This window comes from Oncorhynchus mykiss, chromosome 11 (genome assembly GCF_057628025.1).
Source record: "Oncorhynchus mykiss isolate SJ-2025 chromosome 11, ASM5762802v1, whole genome shotgun sequence".
NCBI classification, from domain to species: domain Eukaryota; kingdom Metazoa; phylum Chordata; class Actinopteri; order Salmoniformes; family Salmonidae; genus Oncorhynchus; species Oncorhynchus mykiss.
In genome coordinates this window covers 28,498,253-28,523,686 of record NC_143032.1, presented here as the reverse complement: position 1 = coordinate 28,523,686, position 25,434 = coordinate 28,498,253, and the positions used below count along the sequence as shown (strand labels likewise).

Genomic DNA, 25,434 nt, shown 5'->3' with positions numbered 1-25,434 from the left:
CCGGAATGTGACCACCATTCCAAAGACGGACAGGGATAGAACCTGGGAATGGCAAGTGTCGCAGTCGGGATGTTTAGATGTCATTTTCCTGAGTGGCCATTGTTTTGATAGACACAGCCTGGTTAATCAATCTGTCAGATAAGCTTAACTGTTTAGTAAATGTTGATAATGAAATGTAATCTATCATCACAGTTCTCAGTGTGTAGGTCTTTTTTTTCCTGGACAGATGATCCATTTAAATGGGTGCCAAGCTCAGCCACAAGGCTGGGTTCACTGTTGGCAGTAGTATTACACAAATTCCAATGCTAATCTTGATAAGCTTCTCCAACAAACCGCTAGATTTCTGCCCAATTTGATTGCTGTTTCTGGATGTTATTTGTTAGAAAGGGAGTGAAATGAATAACTTGTTTTTATGACTACTATTTTTTTTTGTATGATTGTGGAAACACCTTTTAGAGGATTTATGAGAGAGCTGTTCTCGTTTATCAAAGTTATTCATCCAAAGTTGAATTGAAGACATTATAAGGCATATATTCCTAGAGCACCATTAGCAGCATGTATGACCACACCCTTAGATTGTCTTTTGCGCTATTTCTGTTTTGTTGAATTTGAGGAAATTACCATCAATAATTGAACAGATTATTCCCAGTTACATTAGGGGGAGCATGTAGATGTGTAGATGTGTGCAAGTGATCAAATGTCCTTCTGTATACCTAGAGCATGTGAACCAGTAACTTTTACCACCCAGGGGTCATAACTTCTGACCTTTTGTGGCCTGCTGGCTGACCCCACAGTATGACCACCCGTTCAGCCTCTCTCTGTGTCTCTGTCTCTCTCAATTCAATTCAAGGGGCTTTATTGGCATGGGAAACATATGTTAACATTGCCAAAGCAAGTGAGGTAGATAATATACAAAAGTGAAATAAACAATAAAAATGAACAGTAAACATTTAACATACAGAAGTTTCAAAAGAATAAAGACATTACAAATGTCATATTATATATATATATATATATATATATATATACACAGTGTTGTAACGATGTACAAATGGTTAAGGTACAAAAGGGAAAATAAATAAGCATAAATATGGGTTGTATTTACAATGGCATTTGTTCTTCACTGGTTGACCTTTTCTTGTGGCGGTGATGGAACACTGGTATTTCACCCAGTACATTCTTGGCCAAAAGTTTTGAGAATGACACAAATATTAATTTTCACAATGTCTGCTGCTTCAGTGTCTTTAGATATTTTTGTCAGATGTTACTATGGAATACTGAAGTATAATTACAAGCATTTCATAAGTGTCAAAGGCTTTTATTGACAATTATATGAAGTTGATGCTAAGAGTCAATATTTGCAGTGTTGACCCTTCTTTTTCAAGACCTCTGCAATCCGCCCTGGCATGCTGTCAATTAACTTCTGGGCCACATCCTGACTGTTGCTAGCCCATTCTTGCATAATCAATGCTTGGAGTTTGTCAGAATTTGTGGGTTTTTGTTTGTCCACCTGCCTCTTGAGTTAGTTAGTGAGCGGTCCCCAGACCTCACAAATAAAATTGTATTTGTCACATGCGCACATGCACATACAGGGGGTACTAGTACAGAGTCAATGTGCGGGGGCACCAGTGTCGAGGTAATATGTATATGTAGGTAGAGTTATTAAAGTGACTATGCATAGATAATAACAGAGTAGCAGCAGTGTAGAAGAGGGGGGGGGGGGGCAATGCAAATAGTCTGCTTAGCCATTTGAATAGCTGTTCAGAAGTCTTATGGCTTGGGGGTAGAAGCTGTTTAGAAGCCTCTTGGACCTAGACTTGATGCTCCAGTACCGCTTGCTGTGTGGTAGCAGAGAGAACAGTCTGACTAGGGTGGCTGGAGTCTTTGACAATTTTTAGGGCCTTCCTCTGACATCACCATAAAGGGCAAGGGGTTCTATAACTGATTCAAGTATTTTTTAGCCAGATCCTAATTGGTATGCCGAATTTGATGTTGCTTTTGATGGCATATAAGGTCCTTTTTGCTTTGGAAGTTACGTGCTCCGCTGATGTTTAGGCCAAGGTATGTATCGTTTTTTTTTGTCTTCTAGGGCAACGGTGTCTAGATGGAATTTGTGTTTGTGGTCCTGACAACTGGACCTTTTTTGGAACACCATTATTTTTGTCTTACTGAGATTGACTCTCAGAGCCCAGATCTGACCGAATCTGTGCAGAAGATCTAGGTGCTGCTGTAGGCCCTCCTTGGTTGGGGACAGAAGCACCAGATCAAAATCTAGGTAAGAAAAAGTAATCAGTAGACATTTGACTTCAGATTTTGGTAGGGTGAGGCCGGGTGCTGCAGACTGTTCTAGTGCCCTCTCTCTCTCGCTCTCTCCACCTTTCTCCCTCTCTCAGCCCTTCTCTCTCTCAGCCCTTCTCTCTCTCAGCCCTTCGCTCTCTCAGCCCCTCTTTCTCTCTCAGCCCCTCTTTCTCTCTCAGCCCCTCTTTCTCTCTCAGCCCCTCTTTCTCTCTCAGCCCCTCTTTCTCTCTCAGCCCCTCTTTCTCTCTCAGCCCCTCTCTGTCACCTCTCTCTCTCACCCCGTCGCTCTCTCCCTCTCTCACCCCCTTGTTCTCTCTCCCTCTCGCTCTCACCCCCTCGCTCTCTCTCCCTCTCTCATCCCCTCGCTCTCTCTCCCTCTCTCATCCCCTCGCTCTCTCTCCCTCTCTCATCTCCTCGCTCTCTCTCCCTCTCTCATCCCCTCGCTCTCCCTCTCTCGCTCTCACCCTCTCTCTCGCTCTCACCCTCTCTCTCGCTCTCACCCTCTCTCTCGCTCTCACCCCCATGTCTCTCTCACCCCCCCTGTCTCTCTCACACCCCCCCTGTCTCTCTCTCACCCCCCCTGTCTCTCTCTCACCCCCCCTGTCTCTCTCTCACCCCCCCTGTCTCTCTCTCACCCCCCCTGTCTCTCTCTCACCCCCCCTGTCTCTCTCTCACCCCCCCTGTCTCTCTCTCACCCCCCCGTCTCTCTCTCACCCCCCCGTCTCTCTCTCACCCCGCCTCTCTTTCTCACCCCTCCGTCTCTCTCAACCCCCTCTCACCCCCCCTCTCTCGCTCACTTCTCTCTCTCACCTCCTCTCTGTTTCTTAAACAAACCCCTGTGGTGACTGAGGTAATTTTGCTAATGAGAACTCCCTATTTAAAGAGAACACAGTGGCTGTAAATAGAAATCTTAAGATCCTTTAATCAGTGGCCGACAGAGGCCCCTTCAGTCTCTGAAACAGTACGACACGCTGGTCTCATGCAGGACTGACCGGGACTGGAGTACTGTTATTGGACGGTGCGAAAAAGAGCTGCTGCCTTGGACCCAAATAAGTCTGTTTCTATGTTCGAAACCATGTTCTCCTACCTTAGGACTCCCCACTACATAGTGAGTACATACTATATGCTTTCAGCTGTACCTCTGTAGGCAGTGTACAATCTGTTGGGGCTTAGTTGGTGGAGGGGAACGAGAGTGAATGACAAGCCTATAGGGCTATTTTGTGTTTTGACAGTGAAAGGTATAGGATCTTTCCAATGATATTTGGATACTTTTTGAATCCTTTTCTGAGGATATGATAGCTCTTGTTCTGGTATGCTCATGATGAATAAGACTGAGTCATGCCGCGGCTGTGTTATTTCACCAGACCAGGGCTATCTGAGGTGAGACTTTATTGTCAGAATCCTTCTCAACTTCCAAAGGAATCCTTGTATGATACAAAGAGAGTGGGGAGAGAAGAATGACCTTCACTTTACCTGGGGGCACAATGCACTTCAACCTCCAGTAGCTCACTGACATTTATAGGTTTTGTCAGTGGGCAGAGTTGCTGTGTGGCTTGACTGTGATGAATGTGTGTGTGTTTTATTCAGAAGACTCGTCTTGAATAAGTATGTATTCCCTTTCTATCCATACCCCCCCTAGTATTCTCCATTTCTTTTCCCCCACACTGACACACCTGCCATGTGAATACGGTTTGAGGAGATAGTCTATAAATGTGTGTGTGACCATAGATGTCTATAGATATATCTACATAGTATAATGTCCCCTGGTCCTAGCAGCTGTCAATGAAAACTAGCAGCGTACCCACTGAGGCTTGATTTTTTTTTAAAACACAACACACTCCTCTAGTCTCTCCAATTAGGAACAAAGTGACTGAATGAATGTGCAACACTTTCTCCTGGCCCCTCTCCTCCCTCCATCTCTCTTCTCTCCCTTGTCATTGTCACGCTTTCTCTCTCTCCCTCTCCTCTGTCACGGGCAGCTGTTCCTCTCGGCGGTCAGGGCTGAATGGCCGTTGTTTCCTCTGTACCAAGAGCCCTTGTTCTCCGGGAACGTAGTTGATGTGCCGCACAATCAATAGACCTCTGCCCTAATTGCCATAATGCCACCATTCCCCCATCACTCCCCGAGTGTCTACTCGGACTGCACCCCTGGTCCCCTGCCACCCAGCTCCGCAGTCCGCTTTTGGATCTATCCAAACGCCCAGCATTTTGTGAATAATACTCTTAGGAACTGTAACTCAAATCAACAGACGTCTCCGACAAGCTCAATAAAGATATAAATTATTTAGCAGCAATTAGTAGGCTCACCAGAGTCACCGTGAGAAAATCGTCGTTTTACTCTGCATTTACCGTTTTTGCCACTTTCAGCGTTTATTTACATGGTACGAAAAGTGGCAGGATGTAGACCTGTAATAACGGGTGGCGGTTAGGTTAGCAGATACCACAACCCTGGTCTGGTGATTCACCACACTGCTGGTGGAAGCTGTTTTTACTAACCTGACCTCTTTGTGGTGTGGCCACATCTGACACGGATGTAGGGAGAGTCATTCAGTTAGGCGTCAATGTCAGGCTACACATCCTCCGGGTACCAGTTAGGCTACTGCCTCAACCAACCCAACAACTATAAACAGCCAGAGTCATGGAGGGGAGTAATGCCAAGCCTCGGTGTTGTGCTACACAGACGCAAATCTCCTTAGAACAAGACACAGGCACGACCACATTCCAGCCATTTTGTGGAGACTTGTTTGATGTTTAAAGTGAAACTGACAGCGTTTTAGCAACATGAAATCGTATTAAAATCGGTTCATATCACACCCCCAGGAAGAATATGATGCCTTTGTTTTACATTTTCTGACAAGCGAGCACATAGATATGTTCATGTTCACATTGTCATATTTTCATTGAATGATGCAGTGTAAGGTATTTGTGAAGATTCTATAGCAGTATAAAGTGGGGAAAGCGGCCGTGCATTTGGACAAGTAATAGACACTGCAGTAAACAAAACCTAATAAAAAACGTGTCAGTCTTGTCCAGGCCCCAACTACACACACCGGTGCTCCATAGCCAATCAGAGCTACAATAGACATATATGAAAATAAGCCATTTGCCACAAGGGCCTGCCATCATTCACTTTGAACTGGACATTGGTTTACAAACAGTAGCAACAGCGCGACTTTAGATAATTAGGAAGCATTCTCCAAAAGCCACAAAATACACCTGAATGGATTTCTGTAAATAACCTGATCAAACAACTATGAGCAGGTAGGCTCAGCTGCCTATGCAAATCAACAAGATCAACAACTGTTAGCCAGAGTGAGATTAGCTCAAATCTAACGAGGCAACAGTAGTTAAAACTCTCAAACTTTTTGAGCTTGTAGTTGTGCCGGTAAAAATTGCAACTGATAAACGATGGGGGAATAGTAGCCTGCTCGCCCTTCTGCAGCTTGCCTACCAATGCATGCATTCCCCAACTGAATGGGAACTTGCCTGCCTGCCCATTTTGATCACTGCCGTATACATTTGATGGACAACTAAGAGATATGTCGTTCAAGTTCAGCATAGCTAGCTATAGTAGCAAAGTGATTGACATTTCTTGACAGCTAACCAAATGACACATGCATCTCTAGCTGTAGCCACCGAAAAACAATATGTTGGGGGAAAAGTCAGTCAGTCACCCATTCATCCAATGACATCCAACATAAAGTTGGTTTTGTAACATAAACTGAAAATGTTATATTTTTGACTAAATTATGATTGTCTGTTAGTTTCAACTTAGTACAATGTGAAGGAAGTCATGATATCAGTGCATGTTTACTTTTAAGCTCTTGGCTCGCCGTTTGGCTCGGGTCGATGCCAACTATTCTGTTGTAGCATGTCATGTGCTTGTGTTGGTTTCATATTTGATCAGGCTTCAACCAGAGGTTTGAACATCCAAACAGAGAAGACGAGAGGCATCAGTTCCCATCTGAGTCTACCACGCTCATTCTTGGTCTTGAAGAGATACGTTTTTATCTACTTTCCCCAGATGAACTTGTGGATAACATTTATTATGGCTCTGTGTCCGGTACGAAGGAAGTTGGAGGTTGTTTCGCAAGCCAATGCTAACTCGCGTTAGTACATTGAATGGAAGTGTATGGCATACTAGTAGATATCCATCGACCTCCAGTCGTTGAGCTAACGCTAGTTAGCAGTGGCTCGCATAACATCCTTCATACTGGACAAAAATTGTATCCACTGGTTCATCTGACTCTGGGGGAAGTAGATAAAGGGCCTCATTGCCAAAATACCAAAGTATCCCTTTAACGCTGATGGATTATAGGAGCTAAGAGTTTCAGCATAGGGAATCATCACACTGTTGACTGTAGTCAAATATCTGAATGACCATAAGATGAATGCACTTAACTGTGAGTCGCTCAGGATAAGAGCGTCTGCTAAATCACAAGTGTAAAAATGTATGGACAAGGAGGTATATGGACACCTTCACAAGTAGACACATATAAATAGGGATGTGTGTGTGTTTGGAGGATGTGCGGACGTGCCTGGATTCTTCCATCCGTTCTGAGCCAAAGGGGTTCTGGGAAATCCTTTTGATGTATGTACAGAGCAGACTGAGGTCACAGGTCCGATTTTTAGGATAAAACAGATCGGTAGCACATTGTTACAATAAATACTTTTTTTAAAGTGTGCTAGAAAATGGAAAGGATTGCTTGTGTGTTAGGGAGCTGTGGTTAGCTTCTAGATTAGGCTATGGTTATGGGATATTGGGAGGGGCAATTCCACGGTAACAGAGTTATGCTTTGACTCAGTTATTTCACTTAAAAATGTACAAGTTTAACAAACCATACAACTCTATCACAAGGACTACTTTTACCAATTTCCGCTGAATAATTAACAAAAACGAGTTTAGTGGAAAAACTGTGCAGATGCAAACGTTGGCGACTATGGTCAAATCTCCCTCAGGTTTTTAGGTGTCCATGTTTTCCAAAAACTCTGTTAAATATCTGCTCTGAATTAAGATTTAAAGATGTCTGCAGAAAGAATGGAGTGTCAGCTATAACATGACACCTTCAGTTAGAAAATAATTAAGTGGATTTACACCCAGTAATGGAATTACTGTAATGGAATTACATCATGGGTCCCTGATCACAACGCAGCCCAGCAAAGCACAGTAGAGTGCAGTACTATACAGCAGAGCAGAGTATGATAGAGTTCAGTACATTAAAGTAGTGTATAGTACAATATACTCTACTTTTCTTTACTATACTGTATTGTGCTGGACTGTACTTACTGTGCTCTACTCACTGTATTATATTGTACTGTACTGTACTCACTATTAGAGGTCGACCGATTTTTCAACACCGATACCGATTAATGGAGGAGCAAAAAAGCCGATACAGATTAATCAGCCAATTTTATTTTTTATTTTATTTATTTGTAATAATGACAATTACAACAATACTGAATGAACACTTATTTTAACTTAATATAATACATCAATAAAATCAATTTAGCCTCAAGTAAATAATGAAACATGTTCAATTTGGTTTAAATAATGCAAAAACAAAGTGTTGGAGAAGAAAGTAAAAGTGCAATATGTGCTATGTAAGAAAGCTAACGTTTCAGTTCCTTGCTCAGAACATGAGAACATATGAAAGGTGGTGGTTCCTTTTAACATGAGTCTTCAATATTCCCAGGTAAGAAGTTTTAGGTTGTAGTTATTATAGGAATTATAGGACTATTTCCCTCTATACCATTTGTATTTCATTAACCTTTGACTATTAGATGTTCTTATAGGCACTTTAGTATTGCCAGTGTAACAGTATAGCTTCCGTCCCTCTCCTCGCTCCTCCCTGGGCTCGAACCAGCAACACAACGACAACAACCACCATCGAAGCAGCGTTACCCATGCAGAGCAAGGGGAACAATTACTAGAAGGCTCAGAGTGAGTGACGTTTGAAACGCTATTAGCGCGTGCTAACTAGCGAGCCATTTCACTTCGGTTACACCAGCCTCATCTCGGGAGTTGATAGGCTTGAAGTCATAAACAGCGCAATGCTTGACGCACAACGAAGAGCTGCTGGAAAAACGCACGAACGTGCTGTTTGAATTAATGTTTACGCGCCTGCTTCTGCCTACCACCGCTCAGTCAGATACTTAGATACTTGTATGCTCAGTCAGATTATATGCAACGCAGGACACGCTAGATAATATCTAGTAATATCATCAACCATGTGTAGTTAACTAGTGATTATGATTGATTTGTTTTATATAAGAAGTTTAATGCTAGCTAGCAACTTCCCTTGGCTTACCGCATTCGCGTAACAGGCAGTCTCCTTGTGGAGTGCAACAAGAGAGAGGCAGGTCGTTATTGCGTTGGACTAGTTAACTGTAAGGTTGCAAATTTGGATCCCCCGAGCTGACAAGGTGAAAATATGTCGTTCTGCCCCTGAACGAGGCAGTTAACCCACAGTTCCTAGGCCATCATTGAAAATAAGAATGTGTTCTTAACTGACTTGCCTAGTTAAATAAAGGTCTAAAAAAAAAAATATTGGCGCCGAAAAATACAGATTTTGGCCTAATTAATCGGCCATTCCGATTAATCGGTCTACCTCTACTCATACTGCACTGTGCTGTCCAACTTGTAAAACAGGTTTATGATATACACCTTTCAAGCCAAGATGTTTTTCCGCCAACTTCCGCATCCCTCCAACTTTTTGCCATCTTTATGTATCAAAGGTATTGCCGGCGACAAAGCCTCTACGTTTTATTTCCACCAACCGAGTCATGATTGCGTTAAAGTTCTGCCTACAGCTTAGTATGACATGTAGCCGTAATGCATTGGCACGCACTACGCTCTTCAACTCTTGATGGTTGCTAGGCAGCGCCCGTTAATACTATCCTCCTGGCAGTTCTACACTTTGCAAGGAATGTCACTTCACCCTTTGCGTAGCCCACCACATGCACTGTTTTCTAAAGCACAACTGGATCGATAAATAAAGAATTACTGAATTATGAAAATATTGGAATAAAGTAGGACGCAATTGAAGGCATCAAATTTGTTGCTTACTGAAACTCCCAAGTCATCCAATTGTTATAATACATTTGAAGCAATAGCCTACAAGTCTGTGGTCAACTACACTGAACTAAAATATAAATGCAACATGCAATAATGTTGTCCTACCCCTCTTCAATGGCTGTGCGAAGTTGATGGATATTAACGGGAACTGATACACACTGTCGTACAGATGGATCCAGAGCATCCCAAACATGTTCAATTTGTGATTGTCTGGTGAGTATGCAGGCTATGGAAGAACTGGGACATTTTCAGCTTCCAGGAATTGTGTACAGATCTTTGCGACATGGGGCCGTGGATTATCATGCTGAAACATGAGGCTATGGCTCGGATGAATAGCACGACAATGGGCCTCGGGATCTCGTCACGGTATCTCTGTGCATTCAAATTGCCATCGGTAAAATCCATTGTGTTCTTTGTCTGTAGTTTTTGCCTGTCCATACCATAACCCCACAATCACCATGCGGTTGTGAGACCATTTGGACGTACTGCCAAATTCTCTAAAATGACATTGGAGGCGGCTTATGTTAGTGAAATTAACATTAAATTATCTGGCAACAGCTCTGGTGGACATTCCTGCAGTCAGCATTCCAATTACACGCTCACTCAAAACTTGAGACATCTGTGGAATTGTGTTGTGTGACAAAACTGCACATTTTAGAGTGGCCTTTTATTTTCCCCAGCACAAGGTGCACATGTGTTATGATCATGCTGTTTAATCAGCTTCTTGATATGCCACACCTGTGAGGTGGATGGAAATTATCTTGGCAAAAGATACATGCTCACTAACAGGGATAGAAACAAACTTGTGAACAAAGTGTAAGAGAAATAAGCTTTTTGTGCGTATGGAACATTTCTGGGATATTTTATTTCAGCTCATGAAACATGGGACCAATACTTTACATGTTGCGTTGAAAGTATTAAGCATGCAATACAGTCTAGATCCAGTGTAGTCCAATTATTTTGCTTGACCGCGTACAGGCAGCCTTAAAAACCAACGGAGGTGGTGAAATATGAACATGGGACTCGCATGCTTTTGAAAATATAGATTGCTATTATTTTCTGTCGGTGTCATGATGAAGATGCTGTCATGACGTTGGCCTGGGGGTAGGTTTTTGACAGTCATAAATACCTCTCCCCCCCCCCCCCCCCCCCCTTTTCCTCTCTCTACCCTACTGATGTGAAATTTGAAAACCCCTTGGTTAACATAGAGATTCTGGGAACATCAGAAGGTGGGGGGAAATGAACTATATGTTGGTAATCCGACCAATTGAACATATGCAGTGGTACTTAATGAATATGATGTCAGTTCGGTTGTCATCTGAGACATTCTCATCAATGATAAGATGACATAAACTCTACAGTGGAAAGTCTGCACATTGTAGTAATCGGATTCACATGGAATTGTTGTTCAATTAAAATGTTTGAATATAAAATTATTGGTGAAGAGATTAAATGTAATTTTAGCTTCCAAATGAGAGATTTGGGTTTTCATAAGGTTAGGGCTCTGCTCAATCAGGGGCCCGCCCCTGTGAAGGGACATGGGTTATAAAACTTTTCAAACACGTCCTCCTCTCCCTTCCTATATAAAGCCTTGACGAAAATGTAACCTCCTGTTCCATGTACGTGAGGTCTGCAGCCTCTGCGTTAAAAGGACTAACATGTCAACTACAGAACTAAGCCAACCTCAGCATGAGCTTTGGTTGTGAATGGTATGAACTTTGAACTCTTATTCACTGCAGAAGTGATACCTCCTTGCCGTTGAGTTAGCCACAGCAGCTGCAAACGTGGGCTAGGGAAGAACAGACGGAGTATCCCGTCTACCACACAACAACGTTACTACAACGTATCCAATTGACCATCAGAGACATTCTCCAAAGGACAAAGGACTCGGTTTGGCAACACGGCCTTCCATCTACCACCAACCTACCGAAGCGCAGCTCAGTGTAAATATTTATTGCATTTTCCTTTTCCAAATGGGCGGTAATTTAGAATGCATAAGATACTGTATTTACGATAGCACAGCATCTTCCTTTGTCCCTCAGTCTTCCCGCTCTTTCACTCAAACACAGCCCCTTTTCTTTTGTGTAACCAGCTGTCATATCTGTTCTGCCCGCTATGGACGTTTTCCTTTATGACGCAATTTGTATTCAAGGTATAATTCATTCTTTGTATATGTCATTCTGTGTGATTAGTTAGGTATTTAGTAAATAAATAATTAAACCCTATTTTGTATTGCTGATTCAACTTGTTAGCCAGGGTTCGTGAAGACAACCAAGAATTTACAACTTTCAGATAAGACTTAATTAAGGTGACGATTAATATTGACTGCTATTGATGTAAAATATTACTAGGTCTTTAAGAGTTTATTCGGAAGATAACGGCTCTATAAATATTATTTTGTGGTGCCCCGACTCTAGTGAATTACATTTACATGATTAGCTCAATCAGGTAATATTACTGACGGAGAAAGGATGTTATAGAATAGCATGTCATATCACTTAATCCGGCATAGCTAAAGACACAACAATACTCTCAATGTAAGATCCCAGGCCTGCTCCCTAACAAAGCGGTGTGAGGGTAGGAAAGAGTTTAAATGTGGATCTAAAAAAGCATGGGCTTGTCTTGGGCTGTTTCAAAATATCAAACATTTTGTATGACAGTGTTTCAAACCTTGCAGTGAAAAAATATTATTTGTGTTTTATATTTCATTATATTCTATAGGCTATTATAAACTGGGTGGTTTGAATGCTGATTTGGCTGAAAGCCGTGGTATTTACAGTACCAGTCAAAAGTTTGGGTACACAGGGGTTTTCTTTATTTTTATTATTTTCTACATTGTAGAATAATAGTGAAGACATAACTACAGTATGAATAACACATATGGAATCATGTAGTAACCAAAAAAGTGTTATATTTTATATTTGAGATTCTTCAAAGAAGCCACCCTTTACCTTGATGACAGCTTTGAAAACAGTGATTGGTCAACAGTAGGGATTCGTCAATTGCGGGGTTTTTTCATTCAACGAAAGACGATTGGTCTTCATGTAAACTTTTACAGTTTTACTGCACCAAACATCTTTAGTTAGATGTAAAATTGCACAAAGACCTCCTCTGCAAAAACATATATTTAAGAGTTATTTTAAATTAATTCAGATTATTTTGAGGAGGTGTATACCGGCTACAGCATCTCAAGAGCGACAAACAGTACTATTGCTGTCTTTTTCTTGTTTTTCAAACAAAGGTCTTTTAAGGGAGTATGCGAGGCACAGACATTCACTTCACCTAGCCTCTTAGCTTTCATTTTTCACCCAATTTGATATATTCTTATGAACTTCACATGTTGGTGCTCATTTGTCCTTTACATGGAAATGCCCTGAATCACGTGGTATCACATTCGGATATTTGATAAATACTATTGAATCAGAACAATGTTTTCATTGTCTCTGTCTGTTATTTTTTTGGGGGGAGGAAGCTGGCCAGCTAACTGTTATTGGCAGTTTGGAACTCACTTTTGTTATTGGTCTATTAATCAATTTACTGACTGCGAAACCACGCAAACCTGCTGATGAGAAGATTGTGTGTAAATTGTATCATTAACTAACACGGATCAAAAATGTTCACACTTTTCATCAGCTGTTGTACAATTTGAAGGAAAACTGAATTGTTACTACACTGTGCCTTTAAGCTAACTTCAAAGATGGGAATTGTTTTTCTAGAGTAAATCACAATGTCCTATCCTGCTGGGCACAGGCGGCAATTCATTGTTGAAATGACGTGGAGACCACATTGATTCAACTAGTGTGTGCCCAGTGGGATGTTCCATTATTACCACTGAGAGAGAAATATTATCAGAGACATTAAAGGGGCTTTGGTGGTGTGCTCTTGGAGAAGAGTTGGAAGTTGGGGCTCTGCCTCACTCTTCTCTCTCAAACCCCTTCGGAGTGTCGTTACTCTCTGTGGGTCTTCATAAACATGCTAGATTACCATAGAAGACTGTGTGCGTGTGTGCTGTGGCTATCCATAAACAGGCAAGATCAGAACAGAAGATCAGTGAGGATGTTCATAACAGAGTTAAACCAGATTCCACCAGCAGATATCTCTAATAATAATATTATACAGGCAGGCTGGAACGGTGCCTTCATATAGGCAGGTCCCAAATGTCAGAAAATTTACTATATAGTGCACTATTTTTGACAAGGGCCCATATGGCTCGGGTCAAAAGTAATGCGCTATAGGAAATAAGGTGCCATTTGGGGCGCAGCCTTAGTAGCTGTTCATGTGTTCTCCATGTGTTCTCCATGTGTTCTGTTTCTGCACTGCAGGTGTGTTCTGTATGTACACTACCTTTCAGAAGTTTGGGGTCACTTAAAAATGTCCATGTTTTTGAAAGAAAAGCACTTTTTTTTTTGTCCATTTTAAAATTACATCAAATTGATCAGAAATACAGTGTAGATGTTGTTAATGTTGTAAATGACTATTGTAGCTGGAAACGGCGGATTTTTAATGGACTATCTACGTAGGTGTACAGAGGCCCATTATCAGCAACCATCACTTCTGTGTTCCAATGGCACGTTGTGTTAGCTAATCCAAGATGATCATTTTAAAAGGCTAATTGATCAATTGAAAACCCTTTTGCGATTATGTTAGCACAGCTGAAAATGGTTGTTCTGATTAAAGAAAGCAATAAAACTGTCCTTCTTTAGACTAGTTGAGTATCTGGAGCATCAGTGTTTGTGTGTTCGATTACAGGCTCAAAATGGCCAAGAAACAAAGACCTTTCTGTTTCTCAAACTAGACCCTCTAATGGACTTGTCCTCTTGCTCAGTTGTGCACCGGGGCCTCCCACTCCTCTTTCTATTCTGGTTAGATCCAGTTTGCGCTGTTCTGTGAAGGGAGTAGTACACAGTGTTGTACGAGATCTTCAGTTTCTTGGCAATTTCTCGCATGGAATAGCCTTCATTTCTCAGAACAAGAATAGACTGACGAGTTTCAGAAAAAAAGGTCTTTGTTTCTGGCCATTTTGAGCCTGTAATCAAACAAACAAAGGCTGATGCTCCAGATACTCAACTAGTCTAGTGAAGGACCGTTTTTATTGCTTCTTTAATTAGAACAACAGTTTTCAGCTGTGCTAACATAATTGCAAAAAGGGTGTTCTAATGCTCAGTTAGCCTTTTAAAATGATAAACTTGGATTAGCTAACACAACGTGTCGTTGGAACACAGGAGTGTTGTTAGCTGATAATGGGCCTCTGTACGCTTATGTAGATATTCCATAAAAACTCTGCTGTTTTCAGCTACAATAGTCATTTACAACATTAACAATGTCTACACTGTACTTCTGATGAATTTGATGTTATTTTAATGGACAAAAAAATGCTTTTCTTTCAAAAACATGGACATTTTTAAGTGACCCCAAACTTTTGAAAGGTAGTGAATATGCATTGTCTAACCTCAACCTATGAAGATTTGAATTGAGTTCATCTACCGGTTTTAATGCAAAATGTTGCAAAAAGTTACTAGTTAAATTACTTGTAGTTGGTCACCATGCTGACCCCTGACCCCTGGTTGATCATTGGGGGACCTGGACCGGTAATCATAGTGTCTGAGAGTAGGAGTGATGATCTGTGACCAGATCCTTCCTCTCCATATAATCTTATTCATAATGATCTAAAAGGCAAAACTGATGCTAGATCAGCACTCTGAGACCCTTTGTGAATACAGGCCCTGATATCTTACATAAACCTGATCCGCCATGTCACCAAATAACCACCACGCCCCTCGACGGAAGCCCCAGATTGGCCTGGCTGAAACAGTGTAATTAGCCTGAACCAATCACAGCAAGGGTATTAAGAGTGGATTACCCATTAGCTAGCAGCTTAGCTGTCAGCTGTCGGCCTGCCCTGACTGGGAGGAATGCTGGTAATTCCAGCTGAAGGCTTTCCTCCTCATGTTGTTTGAGAAAAAATATGCGCGACCGGGAGACATATCCAGGCTTAAAGAATTTAGTGGCACTAGCTATATCCGGACTGGGTGGATACGATTACTGTGTTCTGTTGGCACATATAAACGGCATCCCAAATGGTACCATATTCCCTACATAGTGCACTACTTTTTACCATATAATGCACTACTTTTAACCAGAGCCCTATGGGCCCTGGTCAAACGTAGTGCACTATATAGGGAATAGGGTGCCATTCAGGACATAGACTTAATAAAGGCTATCATGAGAAGTCCAGATCTCTCAGTTCTGAATGTGTCCATGTGTTGTGTGGCCTAGAGATGTAAATTCCTCAGTGTTAGCTTCTCCAATCTGGTTCTGTGTGTGGTGTGCAGACTGAACCGCAGACCTAGGGCTGACGGTTGTGTGGTTTAATGGTCTGTACTTTCTACATTGGAACCTGAGGTGGGGGGAGAGAGGGAGAGCTTTGGCTATATGCTAAATCCACTAAAGAAATTGGATTATTTGTCCCTGTACCATCAGTTCTCAATGTTCTCTCCTCTTGTAAGAAAAAAGAAGAAGCCAGTGTCACGAGCTGGAATTGTAAAAGTAAAACTAATTGATCTTGTCGTGGTTTTGGCAGACTCCTCGAGCCAGGAGACATTTATTAGCCCTTGTCCTTTCTGTCCCTTTTTAAGGAATTCAACCTTAATCCATCACATATTCTAGATACGTTTTCGATACGTACTCCAAAAACCTGTCACTGAAATTCACACTTCTACACAATACAACACATTTCAACTTCACACTGTGTATAATGTAGTACTGCATAGAATGTTTTATTTATTTATTTATTTCACTTTTATTTAACCAGGTAGGCAAGTTGAGAACAAGTTCTCATTTACAATTGCGACCTGGCCAAGATAAAGCAAAGCAGTTCGACACATACAACGACACAGAGTTACACATGGAGTAAAACAAACATACAGTCAATAATACAGTATAAACAAGTCTATATACGATGTGAGCAAATGAGGTGAGATAAGGGAGGTAAAGGCAAAAAAGGGCCATGGTGGCAGAGTAAATACAATATAGCAAGTAAAACACTGGAATGGTAGATTTGCAGTGGAAGAATGTGCAAAGTAGAAATACAAATAATGGGGTGCAAAGGAGCAAAATAAATAAATAAATACAGTAGGGAAAGAGGTAGTTGTTTGGGTTAAATTATAGGTGGGCAATGTACATGTGCAGTAATCTGTGAGCTGCTCTGACAGTTGGTGCTTAAAGCTAGTGAGGGAGATAAGTGTTTCCAGTTTCAGAGATTTTTGTAGTTCGTTCCAGTCATTGGCAGCAGAGAACTGGAAGGAGAGGCGGCCAAAGAAATAATTGGTTTTGGAGGTGACCAGAGAGATATACCTGCTGGAGCGCGTGCTACAGGTGGGTGATGCTATGGAGACCAGCGAGCTGAGATAAGGGGGGACTTTACCTAGCAGGGTCTTGTAGATGACATGGAGCCAGTGTGTTTGGTGGCGAGTATGAAGCGAGGGCCAGCCAACGAGAGCGTACAGGTCGCAATGGTGGGTAGTATATCGGGCTTTGGTGACAAAACGGATTGCACTGTGATAGACTGCATCCAATTTGTTGAATAGGGTATTGGAGGCTATTTTGTAAATGACATCGCCGAAGTCGAGGATTGGTAGGATGGTCAGTTTTACAAGGGTGTGTTTGGCAGCATGAGTGAAGGATGCTTTGTTGCGAAATAGGAAGCCAATTCTAGATTTAACTTTGGATTGGAGATGTTTGATGTGGGTCTGGAAGGAGAGTTTACAGTCTAACCAGACACCTAGGTATTTGTAGTTGTCCACATATTCTAAGTCAGAGCCGTCCAGAGTAGTGATGTTGGACAGGCAGGCAGGTGCAGGCAGCGATCGGTTGAAGAGCATGCATTTAGTTTTACTTGTATTTAAGAGCAATTGGAGGCCACGGAAGGAGAGTTGTATGGCATTGAAGCTTGCCTGGAGGGTTGTTAACACAGTGGTTGATTTGCTCATATTTGCAAAGGCCCAGCTGTGATTTGGCTGCTGGAATATACATAAGTGGAGGCTGCTGATGGGAGGACTGCTCATAATGATTTCTAGAACGGTGCAAATGGAATGGCATCGAACACATAAAAACCGTTTGTTTCATACCATTCTACGCATTCCGCAACAGCCATTACCACAAACCCGTCCTCCCAAATGAAGGTGCCACCAACCTCCTGTGATATAGATGCCTAATGATCCTAATGATCATTGCTGTGGTACTGGTATACCGTGCAACACTAGTGCACTATATAGAGAATAGGGTATCATCGCTGAAGGACCCAGGCAGCATCTGACTGGAAGGCAGACTCTGGCCTGCAGCGAGTTGGGTACCATACAACACACAATACAATACGCATGAGGACGTTTTGGGGAGCAACAATTGATTCCCGTTCAAAATACTATTTTACCTAAACGTAACCATGTTCTAACCATAAACCTAAGCCTAAAATAGCCTTTTTTCTTATTAGGACTGGCCAAATGTCCTCGCTTGTCCAAATTCTCCTCGTTTTTACTATTCTTGTGACGACTTCAGATCCTCCACAGGTATAGTAGAACAAAAGAAACACACACACATTCCTCTAGACTCCAAACATGCCTCTCTTTTGTTTTGTCATTTTGAGAGAGAAAGAGATATTTTAATTTCTCTCTCTGCTCATCCATCCGGTGTTTGCTTTCAACGGTTCACACTCCGATTCTAAAACCCAAACCAAATATAAACTGATCCATTTAGTCAGCTATTTCTGTGTATAAAGTAGCATGGATGTGTCGTCCCAGATATGAATGCAATGCAGTCTGATCTTCTTTCTCTAGTTAAGCCTGTGCACTACTGGAGCACACACACACACACACACACACACACACACACACACACACACACACACACACACACACACACACACACACACACACACCACAAGGCTCTTGTTAGCAGCCTAGTAACAAGGACTGGTTTGGTTTTTGGAAGGCACCACTGTTCCCAATGCACACAAGCACATATGAGCCCGGACAGAATGGGAGAATTTCGCTCCAGGCGTTCCTCCATACCTCCCTCGTCCTCTCCCCCTTCCACACCAGACGTTGGTTCTCTCCATCCCTCAAACCATCCTTCATTAATGTTTCACTACGTGGCTTTTGAGAAGTGAAGTGAAAAGTCCAATGATCAGACAGAGTGTGGTTTGATCCAATGGTTAAATGGATCATTGTTCCTCATCTCGTGTTGAAAGCATTACTCTCTTAAAGCAACACAACGACAGAGAGCACCCTATTCCCTATGTTGTGCACTACATTAGACCTGGGCCCAGAGGTATATTCACCATGTAGGTTACAGGGTGCCATTTGGGATGTGACCAGTGTGATGAGAGAGCGCTGCTGAACGATAGCTCGTTGAATTCAATCAATCAATCAAATTTATTTTATATAGCCCTTCGTACATCAGCTGATATCTCAAAGTGCTGTACAGAAACCCAGCCTAAAACCCCAAACAGCAAGCAATGCAGGTGAAGAAGCACGGTGGCTAGGAAAAACTCCCTAGAAAGGCCAAAACCTAGGAAGAAACCTAGGGAGGAACCAGGCTATGTGGGGTGGCCAGTCCTCTTCTGGCTGTGCCGGGTGGAGATTATAACAAAACATGGTCAAGATGTTCAAATGTTCATATATGACCAGCATGGTCGAATAATAATAAGGCAGAATAGTTGAAACTGGAGCAGCAGCACAGTCAGGTGGACTGGGGACAGCAAGGAGTCATCATGTCAGGTATTCCTGGGGCATGGTCCTAGGGCTCAGGTCCTCCGAGAGAGAGAAAGAGAGAAGGAGAGAATTAGAGAACGCACACTTAGATTCACACAGGACACCGAATAGGACAGGAGAAGTACTCCAGATATAACAAACTGACCCTAGCCCCCCGACACATAAACTACTGCAGCATAAATACTGGAGGCTGAGACAGGAGGGGTCAGGAGACACTGTGGCCCACTCCGAGGACACCCCCGGACAGGGCCAAACAGGAAGGATATAACCCCACCCACTTTGCCAAAGCACAGCTCCCACACCACTAGAGGGATATCTTCAACCACCAACTTACCATCCTGAGACAAGGCTGAGTATAGCCCACAAAGACCTCCGCCACGGCACAACTTAAGGGGGGGGGGGGGCGCCAACCCAGACAGGATGACCACATCAGTGACTCAACCCACTCAGGTGACGCACCTCCTCCAGGGACGGCATGAGAGAGCCCCAGTAAAGCCAGTGACTCAGCCCCTGTAATAGGGTTAGAGGCAGAGAATCCCAGTGGAAAGAGGGGAACCGGCCAGGCAGAGACAGCAAGGGTGGTTCGTTGCTCCAGAGCCTTTCCGTTCACCCTCCCACTCCTGGGCCAGACTACACTCAATCATATGACCCACTGAAGAGATGAGTCTTCAGTAGAGACTTAAAGGTTGAGACCGAGTTTGCGTCTCTGACATGGGTAGGCAGACCGTTCCATAAAAATGGAGCTCTATAGGAGAAAGCCCTGCCTCCAGCTGTTTGCTTAAAAATTCTAGGGACAATTAGGAATTCAGTTGTTGGAATTATTACCATTATGTTGTCCAGTTCAGACAGCCAAGACATGCTTTAATTTCAAACCTCAAACAGCCAAGGCTTACATGCTTTCATTTCAAACCTCAAACAGCCAAGGCTTACATGCTTTCATTTCAAACCTCAAACAGCCAAGGCTGAAATGCTTTCATTTCAAACCTCAAACAGCCAAGGCTGAAATGCTTTCATTTCAAACCTCAAACAGCCAAGGCTGAAATGCTTTCATTTCAAACCTCAAACAGCCAAGGCTGAAATGCTTTCATTTCAAACCTCAAACAGCCAAAGCTTACATGCTTTCATTTCAAACCTCAAACAGCCAAGGCTGAAATGCTTTCATTTCAAACCTCAAACAGCCAAAGCTTACATGCTTTCATTTCAAACCTCAAACAGCCAAAGCTTACATGCTTTCATTTCAAACCTCAAACAGCCAAGGCTGAAATGCTTTCATTTCAAACCTCAAACAGCCAAGGCTGAAATGAATTGACTGTGCCACATTGTCTGGGTGTGTTCCAGACTGGTCAGTATGGTTATCTTGGCAGTCTCTCTAAAAATAGTTTCTTGCCGACAGACATTGTGTACAGATGCATTGTATGGAGCACCCTATTCCCAATATAGTACACTACTTTTGACCAGGCTCTGGGTATACAGGGAGTAGGGAACCATTTGGGAAGGAGCGTTCTTCTCTACTAGCAGCAGTTATGAGAGGGGTTGGGGGAGACGTTTGTGTAGTTAGTATTTCTGCAGACAGACAGTCCTCACAGGAAATGTAATCACTATCAGCTCAGGTTTGAAAGGTTAATTGGCTGCTTCTCTGTCAGGACGTGAGACTAGCTAGACTCCATGGTCTGTGAAATGGAAAGAAATGAATGTCCCAACATAGAAAAACACAGACTCTCTTTCATCCTCAGATGGGTTCCTCAGAACTTTCCCTTTTAAAATCCCACCAACCTTGTTACATTAGGTCAAATATTCTCGCTCTCTCTCCCTCTCGGTTTCTCGCACTCCTCGCTCTAGCCCGCTATCTCTATCGCTCTCTCACGCTCACGCTCGCTCTCTCTAGCCCACTGCCTCTCTGTGGCACTGATTAATTAATACCATTTAACGTGGTGACCTTTTTTTAAAATACTTTCCATGTTTTATACTTCCCAAGCTGGACAAGTTGCATGGTTTATTACAGGGTTCCCCAACTGACAGGCGGCCCACATGAAATGTAATTTGTCCCCCCCAGGATTTTGCTTTGGTTTAAAATCTGTTCCCAAGTATTCCCACACAAAATAGAGATATATGTGAATCCAGACAAATGTAATCAAGGTTTGAATTGATTATGTTTTAGTCAAATATTAAATCTGTTTGGGCTTCTTGCGGTCAATTTGCAGTTTACAAATGATTTGTAATTATGATCCGGCCTCCTAACCATTGCTGCGTGTCTGGTTGACGATCCATGTTGTATTATATACTGTAGTCAGTTTTCTATCTCACACCTCCTATAGGTGAGATGACTGAAGTACATACAGAAATGAGGGGGAGGGAGTCGTGGGCTTAAGCTGTCGATATGGGGAAAGGGGGGGGGGGGGGGGGGGTTGGGGTGTGTGTGTGAGATTCAGAGAGAGGGAGAGAGCGAGCGAGCAATTGATAGGGGTAAAGAGGAGGTGGGTGGGGGTGTTATGTGAAATGTCACAGATGTGATGATGGGGGAAATGAGCGAAGTGGTCTGATTGATACCCAGTGAGGTGGAAATGTAGGTTAATCTGGTCATATGGCACCATACCTCCCTCCAGACCTCTGTACAGTCCTGTGTGTGTGTCCAGTAGCATGGGAAAATGAGCAGAGCAGAGGGTCGTTGGCTGAGCATTTGAAGGAGGGAATGAATGGGGGAAAGATGATGGAGAGGAGGAAGAATGAACGAGCAAGCTGAGAGATGGAGAGGAGTAGAAGAGATTTGGAGAGAGGGAGTGGATGGATGTGCAATCAGCAGAGAGAAGATTGGATCAATGTAAAGGAGGTGTGGAGGGAGACTGGGAGGGAGGGACCCTGTACATCATCCATCGCTACTACTCTACTCATGCTTGTGATTTAATACTGGAGGTGTGTGCGCGTATGCATTCGACGAGTGTGTGTGCTTGCTTGCTTGTGTGTGTGTGTCTGTATTGTCATGGCCACCGAGCGAGAAGCAAATCAGCAGCCCTCTCCTCTGTCCCCACTCAGTCCCCCCTCTCCCCTCAGTCCCCCCTCTCCACTCTGTCGCCTCCTCCACTTCAGTGACTTTAATGAACCTGCTTGACTCTAATTGAATGACCTAGTGTGTCTCATGTAACTTGCGTCACAAAGACGTACGGCAACATACTGATCTATCCCCGTTTTACATTAGCTGTCCCTATGGGACTGACCACAATGCCCACCGAAGTCCAATATGAGTGACGCCACACCCCCATTTTGCACCAGTGACATTATATGATCCACTCCATCCCTGAGAAAAAGTGTCTGAGTAATGGAATGGACTCACTTCTTGTTCATCTGTGCGTGCGTGTCTTCCCTCGTGTGGCCAGTCCACTTTTGGCTCTGTGAGTAGACATAAATGGGGGTGACAGGAGCGTTATGTCGAGGTATGGGTGGATGATGTGCAACAGAGAGGAAAGAATGTGCTGGAGTGGGTTGCCATGTGTTCAGCCAGTGATAGACCCCTCCCCCTTCCCCCCAAGCTGCCTTCCTCGTGGTCCTAGCTCTGATTGACAGATAGCCCCCCTCCCCATAACCCACCCTGGGCTCCTCTGTAGCATGAGGGAGACACCAAGTGGTCACAGTGGGAAACTGCAAGAGGGTCTCTCAATGGTCTCTGTCCTTACTTTAACCAGCACAGCATGTCAGTGAGATTGATGACTTCATTTATTTTACAGATTACATAGGCTACTACTATGCAACGTGTTTGGAACAGCACATAGTACAGTGTTTCTGCTGTAAAGGTTGGGGAGAGAGATAGAGCGAGACACCTAACTGTAGGTCCCTCTGGATAAGAACTGCTAAATGACTACAATGGAGATGAGAAACAAATACATGGATGGAGATGAGAGGGAGGAAGAGTGAAAGGAAATGTAGACTGACATCATGCTGTACCTCATTGAAAACCACAGTGGTCTTCATTAGGCCGATATTGCCCCTATCTCCATATAGGCTGCCATATTGCAACAAAGGGATTTACTCTGTTCAACTTCTACCAAATTCTCAATTAACCTACGACCTCAGAATGAATTAATCATCCCATATCTCCTCCCAGATGCACCTTGCTACAGCTTGCATCCCAAAAGGGCACCCTATTCCTGACATAGTGCACTACTTTTGACCAGAGCCCTGGTCAAAAGTAGTGCACTATAAAGGGAATAGGGTGCCATTTGGAACGGAACTGCCGCCTGCTACAGTTACAGGGCTGCATAATGCATTCTAATCTGCCTTGCTGGGCCAGTACTGTTACTCACCCTGACTGGAGAAGAACTAATTTATCAGGGTCTGGGCTGGCAGACGGAGAGACAAGCCAAGATCACTCTGCATAAACAGCAGAACTCTCAGTAAACTTTGTCCCCCCAGTCATGAGAGTTAGAGGTCCTATAGAGGTCCACATCCTCGGTCCCTCTAGCAGCCAAGGACTCCTTATACATATTACCCACTCATTCTGTCTGTCACATCTCTTTTAATATCGTATTCATCTAGCTTGGAGGAATCCGAGTCTGCGACAAGCTGTGAGAGAAGCGAACTCTGAATATGTACAGACAGAACAGTGAGACCTGGGTTACAGAGTGTAGTGCGTATGACCCAGTACATCACTGGGGCCAAGCTTCCTGCCATCCAGGACCCATATACTCGGCGGTGTCAGAGGAAGGCCCAGAAAATTGTTAGACTCAGTCACCCAAGTCATACACAGTTCTCTCTGTTACCGCATGGCAAGCAGTCCACCATAGTCACTTTACCCCTACTTACATGTACAAATTACCTTGACTAACCTGTACCCCGGCACACTGACTCGGTACCGGTACCCCCTGTATTTACCCTTGTTATTGTTGTGTCAATTTATTGTATAACCTTTTAAATTTTATTTTTTACTTTAGTTTATTAAGTCAATATTTCCATAGCTCTATTTCTTGAGCTGCATTGTTGGTTAAGGGCTTGTAAGAAAGCATTTCACGGTAAGGTCTACACATGTTGAATTCGGCGCCTGTGACAAATAGCATTTCATTTGATTTGACTCCCTTCAATGTGGTTCAAAAGAAAATGAGTGGATTGTCTCCCTCACAGAGGATAGAGATTCTAAACGATATGCGGCGGTGTTCATCAATGACTGCAGTTGCCTTGATCCCATCACTTGGGGTCACAATCTTACCATGCACCAGGCCTGCACTCTGCAGATGCATCAGGTCTCTCAATCTACCTATTAATTGTCTGAAAAGGTGAATATCTGATCTATCTTTCTCTTTCCCCCCCACACACACACACACACTTCATAGAGGAGCTATGGGGGACTGGCTGACTGGCTGGGCAATAGCAGCTCAATGGATGGTGATCAGGGTCTTTATCTCCCCTCTGCACATGTTGTTTCTCTCGCCCCGTTGTGAATGTAGAGAGCAGGATAAATATAGTGTCTATAGTCCCCGCCGAACAACTAGTTCATCTGTCAACGCTCTACACTGTGACCTCTCTGGACTCATTGTGACCCAACGTCAGGGCATAGAGAGCCAGTTTAACGGCCCACACACACGCTGTCTGTCGGGAAAGGGAACTCTCACCACCACTTCCTTTTGTGGTCGTGTGTGCGCGAGCAATCATGTGTGTCCGTCTGGCAGAGGGAGAGATCCTATTTCCTCTGGCTTTCTGACCCTGCCAGTGTCTCAAGTACACCTCTACCTTTCGGGATGGACTGATAGAGCGAGTGAGGTAGCAAGCGGGGATAGACTGACAGACAGAGAGGGACAGGAAGAGAGGGGTAAACCAAGAGGGTCAGTGTATTTCGGGGGGTTGCGGCCGTCAGCCATGGTCCCTTTCAGTACATTTAAAGGCTACAGCCGGACAGAGGAGGAGGATGACGAGGTGTTTCTCCGCAGCCCAGGATATAAGGTGACGGGCTGAATCAGATATGTCTGCGAAGGTCTTTTAGTTTGTCGTCGTTGTAATCTAGTAGGTCATACTTGATATATAATGTCAGCTTTTACTTCAACGTGTAAGATGTAAATGTTTGCGTGCTAAAAAATACAATATGTAGGCTTTTGTCTATTGCTTCACAAAGTATCTTCTTTCATGTGGCTTAAATGGCCTATTTCAGCACTGTGTTGTGTTGGCAAACCTTCCGAGAGCTAAAAACTTGACTAAACTTTAATTAACTCCGATTCTTCCAGACCATCCCATTTAGCAAATGAGGCCACCTCGTTTCTCTTGGCCTTCGCTCTAGTAGTCGGGTCTATTTCTGAGTTTGCTTGCGATAGAGAG

The 25,434-nt window shown here is 43.3% G+C and overlaps 1 protein-coding gene across 16 annotated transcripts in view; it reads left to right on the top strand.

Annotated features, from left to right (window-relative positions):
* The window catches only part of LOC110535557 (rho GTPase-activating protein 12), a 95,412-nt gene that overhangs the window by 38,576 nt on the left and 31,402 nt on the right, over positions 1-25,434 (top strand). For 3 of the 16 annotated variants that reach the window (XM_090189865.1, XM_090189861.1, XM_090189857.1), the window contains exon 1: positions 24,707-25,065. The exons of 8 other annotated variants lie outside the window; for them this stretch is intronic. In XM_090189865.1, the coding sequence (XP_090045991.1) occupies positions 24,982-25,065 (84 nt within the window). In that variant the 5' untranslated portion in view covers positions 24,707-24,981. Of the gene's footprint in view, positions 1-3,231; positions 3,407-24,602; positions 25,066-25,434 lie in introns of those variants that run through there. 5 more of the 16 variants (XM_090189866.1, XM_090189858.1, XM_090189860.1 and 2 more) reach the window with 5 other exon arrangements.